The sequence below is a fragment of the Tympanuchus pallidicinctus genome, unplaced genomic scaffold, assembly GCF_026119805.1.
Source record: "Tympanuchus pallidicinctus isolate F22 unplaced genomic scaffold, pur_lepc_1.0 scaffold15, whole genome shotgun sequence".
Taxonomy (NCBI): Eukaryota; Metazoa; Chordata; class Aves; order Galliformes; family Phasianidae; genus Tympanuchus; species Tympanuchus pallidicinctus.
The window spans coordinates 32,997,161-33,005,780 of NW_026294669.1; the positions used below are offsets into that span (position 1 = coordinate 32,997,161).

Consider the following 8,620-nt stretch of genomic DNA (forward strand, 5'->3'; position numbering starts at 1 on the left):
TCTAATATCGCCCAAAAACCAGAGGGGAGCTTTGATCCCGAGGGAGAAAGGGCAAGGGCTTCTCCCTGGGCCGGCTGCTTACCCACGGGCACGTATTTCACATCCTTAATACTGTTCTCACGTTAACCAGCAGCACAGCTCTCAGTGCCAGCATCCATACACGCATACACCCAACTCTTTACAAAAGAGAAAACGAGTCACAGCATTCACCGGGCACCACGGGGGCTGCGACCAGGACGGGAACGCCGGGTCCGCTCCCCCGGGACACCCGGGGACAGCGGGAGCCCAGAGCCGGGCACGTCAACTCAGGGACAGAGCAGCGCGGCGGCAGCTCCATGCTTCTCGTGCCTTCGCGGAGGCTCTCGGAGCTCAGCCTAATTTTAGGCAGCGGGCAGACATCGCGGCGGACGGACAGGAGAAGTGCCAGCGGGGCGCGCCGAGGGGGGGACGCTGCCATAACGGGCACCGACCGAAGACGAGCGGGGGCACGAAGTCAACCCCGCACACCTCGCCGGGAGCGGGATCCTCGCTACGGGGAGAGGAGGAGAAACAAAACGGCGTGTGTGAAGAGCTGCCGCGTACCCGGAGCGGCTCTCAGGCAATCCGGCGGCGGTGCCCGAACGCCCCGCCCGGGTACGCGGACAGCGGCGGGTCGGGTCGCCCGGCGATCCCCGAGCAGAACAAAGGCTCCCAGGTCAGCAGCTCCACGTGACGCGGCGGAGCCCCGCGCCGCGAACATCGCCGCACGAAAACATCGCGGAGCCTCGATGCGTCCGCGCTGCCGGCAAAGGGCGCGGGATGAGGAGAGCAAAAGTTTGGGCGACGGTATCGCCGCCCCCGCGGGAACGCTGGGAGCGAGGAAGGAGGCCAAGCCCCGTCCGCAGGGCACCGAGAGCCCGAACTGCCGGCACCCAGATTCGGGGACGGGAACCCTAAAACGCTCTCACCCTGAACGCGCACCTGCAGTGCCCTCCGAGCGAGCGCTAACCAACACGAGGCCGGCCCCCCGCGCTGCCATCGCCCGCTGCGCTCAAGGGTCACACCGAGCCCCAGATTTACGAACGGGGCGGCCCCAGCTCGGGGGGACAGATCGGCTGCGGGCTGGGAAGCGTTGGGAAAGGAGAAAGGCGGGAGAAGAGGGAGAACTCGGAGAGCGATAGGGATTGAGGCGGTCGGGGCACGCAGCACTCCTCCCACAGGGCTGCCCCGCTCGGCGCTGCGGGGAATGGGACTCTGGGGGTGCGCGGAGCGGAGCGGCTCTTCGCCCGCCGCTGCCGGGGATGGGAAGCGCTGACGGGCGCCGAAGTGCGGCGCGCAGAGCGGGACGCTCCGCCGCTCCCGGCCCCAACGCCGTTACATAAAGCCCTGAGAGGCGCCCGGCCGCGGGCACGGCGCGCCGTCGCTCTCCCGAACGCCTCCAAATCCCCACATCGCGGCGCCCCGCAACTTCCTCGCGGCTCCGAGCCGCGCTCCCCTCGCTCCGCCGGGGCTCCCGCCCAACTTCCCGGCCCGCCCGGCCGCACACCCACCTGCCTGAGCCGCGGCAGCCCTCGGGGCGCCGGCCGCCGCCACCAGCACGCAGCAGCTCCACCACAGCAGCCCCCCGGCCGCCGCCGGCATCGCGCCGCCGCCGCCGCCGCCGCCTCCTCTTCCTCCTCCTCCTCAGCGCCGCCGCCTCAACGCCGGTTCCGCCGCCGCCATCCCCCGCGCGGGCTCCGCAGGGCCGCCCCGAAGTTGCCTCCGCGCCGCCGCCGCCCCCAGCGCCGCCCCCGCGCGGCCCGACGGGGCGGCCGCGGGGTGCGCCCACTGCACGCGGAGCGGAGCGCCGAGCGCCGGCAGCGGCGGCACCGCCGGGGGAGCGGCGGGAGGAGGAGCGGCGCGAGGCGGGTCCGCCCGCCCCCCCGGCCCGTCCCGCACCTGCGGAGAGGGGGCGGGAAAAAGCTCGGCAAAAGGGGCCGCGCGCCGCGCTTCGCAAAAACCGCGGGCAGGTGCGCGCGTGAGGCTGCGCGCGCGTCCGCCGTGCCTGCAAAAAGCGGCCGGTCGGCGGGGCGCGTGCCGAAAGCAAACTTTCCCCGCGCGGATAGCAGCGAGCCTGGGGAGCCTCCGAAGGCGGCGGAAGGCCGCGGTGATTGGGCGGCGGCGGCCCGGAGGGACCGACGTCGTCCCGAAGCGCCGCGGGGCTGCGGCACGTTGAGGCCCCGCGCGGCGCGTCCTGAGCCCTTAGAGAATCCGCCCGGCCCCGCTGCCCTCCCGGCCCCGCAGCGTTGGCGGTGCGGTGTAACGTTGAGCAACAGTGGCATCCGGTGGGCAGCGCGCTGCCTCCGTGCCGGTTGTGGGGGGTGCGCGTTGAGCATCGCTGCTGCGCTTTTAGGGGGCTTTGCCATCCCAAACTCGCACGCTCCTGTCTGGAATATTCCCCCCGCCATCCCCCCCCCCATCCCCGTCCCCAAATATATGTCCTGTATGGGACGCTGGAATTCTTTTTCCTGATGTCGTATTTTCCCTGAGAGGATGAATTAGGAAGAGGCCATAAATGATTTCCGAGACCAATTAATAAAAACGAAGTAATAATTGAGCAGTGCATTTAAATACGTATGCCTAAGGTCCAACTCCGTATTTCACCGAGGGCAGCCGGGTTCTGTCTACCCCAGAGGAACAGCAGCAAAGAGCGGGACGGGGAATACAGCAAGCGATGGGGAAACATCAGCACGTGCACGGGGGGGAGGTAGGGGGCAGAGCTCAAAGCTGCCCACGCTGTTCTCAGCTCTGGGGGCAGGCGGGCACCTCGCTCCCTGCATGCCCACAGAGCACCCCTGAGCCCTAACCCAATTAGCCCCGAAGCTAATTGCCTCTGTGTCAGGCGGCGGTTGGGGCTCCTGCGGTTTGGGCTGCAAAGCATGGCTTCCCCTTGCTCCTATTCCGTGCCCACTGCCGGTGAGCACTGGCACAAGATGCTGCCTCTGGGGAGGGAGAGCACTGCACAAACACCCTGCTTGCCAAACCGCTGGCACTTCAGGCACCCAGCTCTGTTGGACCACGGCAGCAGAGGGAAAATGCTGCACTGGGCTGTGTGTGCAAGTACGAAGCACCTCCCGAGGTGTTTTCTGAGTACATCTGTATCACGCATAACAGCAGTTAGGTCAGGGCATCTCTCAGCACTCCGTGAAATGCCAAGCAGGCAGAGATGGCCACGCTGGCAGCCCCCAGAGGAGGAGGAGGGCTCCTGCTCAGCGCTGGGCTGCGGGAGGACCTGTAAAGCACAGTAACGAATTGTTTGGCTGAGAACATGGAGAGAACTCGTGCCTTTCACGGCTGTGTCATCCAGCACTGCAGGCGTGGGCCAGCTGCAGGGACAGAAGCACTTGGTGTCAGCCTCCTGCAGCAGAAGGGCTGCTCATAGGGCAGCACGTGTGGGAGCATCATGCATGGCAAGCAGCTGAAACACCCTGCATAGCTCTACAGAATCATAGACTGGTTTGAGTTGGAAGGAACCCTTAAAAGCCATGTAGTCCAACTCCCCTGCAATGAACAGGGACACCTACAGCTCCATCAGGTGCACAGAGCCCTGTCCAGCCTGACCTTCAATGTTCAGGGATGCAGCATCACCACCTCTCTGGGCAGTCTCTGCCAGTGCCTCACCACTCTTACTCTAAACAACTTCTTCCTCATATTCAATCTAAATCTCCCCACCTTGTGTTTGAAACCATTTTCCCTTGTCCTGTCACAGCAGAACCTACTAGAGAGTCCGTCCCCTTCTTTCGTATAAGCCCCTCCTTGAGATGCTCTCAGGTCTCCCCAGAGCCATGCCCAGCTCTCAACCTATACTCACAGCAGAGTTGTTCCATCTCTACGAGCATTTTTGTGGCCCTCTTCTGGACACACTCCACCAGGTCCACACCTCTCCTGTACTGAGGACTCTGCATTCAGCTGCTGACCCCATAGCCAAGGTCAGGGTCCTACAACAGGAGCAATGTGGAGATGAGCTGTTCTTGCAAGACTCGGGGCTGATATCATCACCCAGGGATGAGCAGCACGGGCTGTGAAGCGTGAGCTCAGCCACCCGCAGCAGCCAGCCCATCTGGCACCAACAGCAGGGCCATTGTGGGGTGCTGCAACACAGGGGGGTCTGTCTGTTTTTGCAGTTATTGTTTGGGGGGGAGGAGAAAAAATCCCCTGGAGCATGAGGTGTGTGCCAGGAACTTGATGAGTCCAGACACTTAGACTGTGGAAAAAATTAGGCTATATGCATGAAATTTCAAAAATAGTAGGTAGAAAATACAATGCAAGGCCTTAATAACCATATTTTCTGGAACTAAGGGCTCAGCTCAAGAAAGCCTTTTAGGCCACGCTTGATTTTCAGTGCTGTTTATGTCTCATAACAAAAAGATTCAAGTGCTCTCACTTTAAGGAGACCCAGAGTGGGGCTATGAGATCCTCTCCAACTTAGGCACCATATTATTCCTTTAGGGCTCCTGACCCCTTGGGCACCCTGCCTTTCCAAAGGCCTCACTCACATCCCACAGCTCTCTCTTACCGCTCCCGGCTCCTTGCCTCTAGATAAGATGCAGTGATATTTTTCCTTCTCCATGTACAGAAGGGCAGGTGTGCTGGCGTTTCCTCGCACCAGAGTCAAATACAGCATCCACACACAACATCTGCTCAGCCAGACCTCTCACCTATCCTTCTCTCCCTCCTCAACCCTTCCTTGTTCATTATCTTGATGGTGGATCTCTGTGCTCCTCTCATGCCTGCAGGCTCCTTGCTGCTCAATGATTTCCTGCCATATTTCGTGTCTTCCCCGAGCCTCTTCCCAACTGGCGTTGAATAGAGTGCAGCAAAGACAATACAAAGGTCACCTACTTGACACAGAAGAGTTCCTTCTCGCTCACAAATTGGATTGTACTTCAGTCCAGTCTCAATATATCACTACTCAAGAGATGCATTGCAAACATGTCAACATACTAATGGCATTGTATTTGATCATGGGCACCTCCATTTTGCAAGACAACTGAAGTCAACACAGGCTGCAGTTCAGTGTTTTGCAATCCTGCTGCTGTCCATAACAGAGCTGAGATTTCTGCCCAGGGTCAAAGCACCATTGTTTTCAGTGCACTCAGAGCTCCATCTGGATAACTCTAAGGTGAGGGGACTAAAGGGATATTCACCCATTCCCCAAATTATATTTGAAGTTTCCAGTCACTATTATTTATGAGGCAGTCTCCAATGCCTTTGTTTTTGTACGATGTTTTCCTATGAAAAGTTCATTTATACAGCACGGAATGTGTCTATAAATAACAGATATCCCAGCTCACCTGCCTCGTTTCTACGGACAAGGCAAGCTCTACTTACCACACCATGGAGAAAATTAACAACATGGCATTATTGGTGCATATCACCAGTCTGGCACAATGTGCTAGACAGCACCCAACAGCTCATTCTTTCAATAGTAACATCTTGGAGAAGAGTTTCCCATTATGCTAGAGGACAAAGGGTGCTCCCCTGGACCTCAATAGGTGTATTGGCCCAGGGTGAACAGATGAACCCTCAGTATCAAAAAGCAGCTGCCCAAATCACTATTATTTTAAGTTTGGTATTCAGTATGTCCAGGATGAGATGCTGGGTTGCTTCATGGCAACCAAGGAATTTGCTTAGAGCAAAGCTGAGTTTATATGCAGGAATGAAATGCTGACTTGACCGCCTCCATCCTTTCAGGCTATCGCTGAACTGTTCTACTAAGTCTTCATTTTTCATAGCGTTGAAAAAGTCATGAAATTCAGCATTGACGATGACATTGCTCGTCCTCATAAAGGTGGCAAACCCAGAGGCAGCAAGGCCAGGCTGATTTATGCTCAGGCAACCTCCAGTGAGGACCAGAGGCAGCCTCGAGGTGCTTAGCAGGCGGCTCACACGCAGCTGCTTTCCCATGCAGAGCTCCTCCAGCCCGTGTTCCTGGCCCCACCGGGAAGCGCAGCACAAAGCCGGGCAGCATTTGGGCACAGTGCTGCCAAGTCCATGGCAAAGCTTCCGCTGGCAGCCCAGGAGCAGGCAGGAGGCCAGTGGGGCTTCTTGTCTGCAGGCAGCCAAGCAAAGCTGCTCCCGAATTTTCCCTTTTTTTCCCCTGGAATCCAGCCACTTGAGAGGTGAATGCTCTCTTCTTGCACTGCTTTTTCTTCATTTTTTTTGAAGAGACTACGCTAGAAAAAAAAGACAAAACTTTTAGCAAACACCATGGACAATCTTATTTTTACTACTATTATTGTTTTACTTCCACTGCTGCTTGTCTGCTTATTTAGCAAGAAAAAACCCCGTGTACTACTTCATGGTATTGACAGAGGTCCCACCAACCTGACAACACCCAACAGGACAACAGAACTGGCACAAACTGCACCCAGTATTCATTCTGCTCCATTACAGGCCTTACCTTGTGTGTGCAGAGATCCTAGCACACTCTATAGAGAGAATCATGGAATTGTTAAGGTTGGAAAAGAGTGCTGAGATCACCCAGTCCAACCCCAACCCATCCCTACCGTGCCCACTGACCACATCCCTGAGTGCCACATCTCCACCTCCCCACCACCTCCCTGGGCAGCCTGTTCATGGCTCTTGTCACTGACTTGAGTAGAGGGAAGTGTAGGACAACAGATAATGCTGGCACTTGTTCTGCCTTGCTGGGGTGCCTGGCTGCTCTCACTGCAGGAACCAAACCCAACAGACAGCATGGCTCTTTGGTTTATCCCATGCAGTTTGGGATGCTAAAGTATCATGGGGGAACTCATTGAAATTTTGAATTTCAAAGATAGTTTGAAGAAAATTCAATGGAATTTTATCTTTTCTTTCCTCCATTCTCTGTCATCTCTAGCTTAGAGACTGAACTCAACGTTAATAATAGTAGCTTCTTTAGTCTCTATTGACTACAAATGAGCCAGATTCAGAAAATTTTACTTTTTCCTCCTTCGAATAAAACTAGCAATGCCTTTGTTGGAAAGTTACCCAGGGAGGAAATCAAACAAAAACTAAAACATCACCTTGATTTGGAATAAAACCAAAAACCCTCTGTGTCTCTGCTCACCAAACCCTCCAGCTCAAACGATGTGCTCAGTGTCACTTTTTGCCAGGCAATAGGAAGATGTGTTAAACTACATGATCAATTAGCCAAGGCAGCTTTGTTGCAGGGTACAATCAGACAGCAAAGCAAGACCTCACAACCTTCCCATACCACCTTCATTTCCTGAGTAGTCAACTTGAACCACATGAGAAGTGACTCAAGCCCAGATCATGCTGAAATATCCATCACACGACTCATTCACTTTTATGTATGTTTGGGGTCTTTGGTTGGTTGGTTGGTTGGTTGGTTGGTTTGGTTTAGTTTGGTTTGGCTGGGGTTTGTTTTGAGGTTTCCTCATTTATCCCCCAGCATCTACTCAGGTACTTTGGTCTTGATGGCTCCAATTTGCCAAAAAAATCAGTGTGTGTCTGAGGCTTTGAGCTGGTTTCCTGTCTGGTGCTGAAAGCCTGCCACAAGCACATCCATCTCTATGAGCAAAGAGTTGCACGCTTTCCTCCTAAGGCTTAAATTAAGTCTTAATGAAGACTCAGAATTTAAGATTAAATGTTCAGCCCCTGGCTAATTATGTTTGCAAGGCTCAATTTGCGTGGCAAGTGTCTGAGCTGAAAAAAAAACAGCCCCAAATCGTATTTACATAATAGGCAATATGGGCAGTCCTCCCTCAAAATGGCACAAGGAACCCATGCAGAGCTCCAGTGTGCTTTTGGGCAGCCACTCTTCATTTCAAAGAACTTGGTTTGACCAGTGTTCTGTTAACTCCCCACTCAGGTCTTACACTACAATTCCTGCCATCGGCTCCATCAAGTTTTCATTTTTACATTTCTTCTCCCTGTAGCAATGTCTTGTAAACAGCCTGGTTATTTATGGCTATGGACAAGGTGGAAAATCCAGTGAATATCTCACAGTATTAAGGAAAAATAGCAGTGGTTACTGCCTCATACAACGCACATGATAAATCTGAATAATCTGAATTTATATCGCAGCGGCCTTTAAAATGAAGAGCTACAATGTCCCCCCTTTTTTTTTTTTTTTTAAATAATGCACAAAAATTCTAATAAACCATTTAGTCTGAACCTCAGGGAGAAGTGAGGCTGTTCAGATGTAGTGACTTGCCGGATTATTGAGAACGACTGTGGCTGCAACTACTATGACTTACCAGTATATCTTTTCCCCTGTTTTGTTTTTGTCTTTTTTTTTTCCATAACAGTACCATTGTAGAGCTCCTATAAAAAAAAAACAAAATTTCCTTCTTATCCAACAGACAGAAATACTTATGAGGTTCAGAGAAATACAACTAAAGCGATGGCACTACTTGAGCCTACCATGTGCAGGCTTTACCTGCATGTGCTCCATCCCCCTGTCTGAATTCTTGCAACACTCCTGCTAGTTTTCCCCCTTCTGTGGATCCACCAATCAATTTCTCCCCTTCATTATTAACAAACTTCCTTCAGAAATGAAACACGAGGCTCAGAACATCTCCGGGAACCTCTGCTGCCACTGTGTATAAAACAGATGTAAATGTAAAGGCTGTCTGCTGCGTGACATGAAGTAGAT

At 54.3% G+C, this 8,620-nt stretch overlaps 1 protein-coding gene across 6 annotated transcripts in view; it reads right to left on the reverse strand.

The window, feature by feature from the left end:
• Positions 1-1,683, reverse strand: part of ERBB4 (erb-b2 receptor tyrosine kinase 4) — a 500,652-nt gene extending 498,969 nt beyond the window's left edge. For 3 of the 6 annotated variants that reach the window (XM_052675099.1, XM_052675094.1, XM_052675096.1), the window contains exon 1: positions 1,530-1,683. In XM_052675099.1, the coding sequence (XP_052531059.1) occupies positions 1,530-1,620 (91 nt within the window). In that variant the 5' untranslated portion in view covers positions 1,621-1,683. The remainder of the gene's footprint in view (positions 1-1,529) is intronic. The other 3 variants (XM_052675097.1, XM_052675095.1, XM_052675098.1) reach the window with 2 other exon arrangements.
• Positions 1,684-8,620: the final 6,937 nt, after the last annotated feature.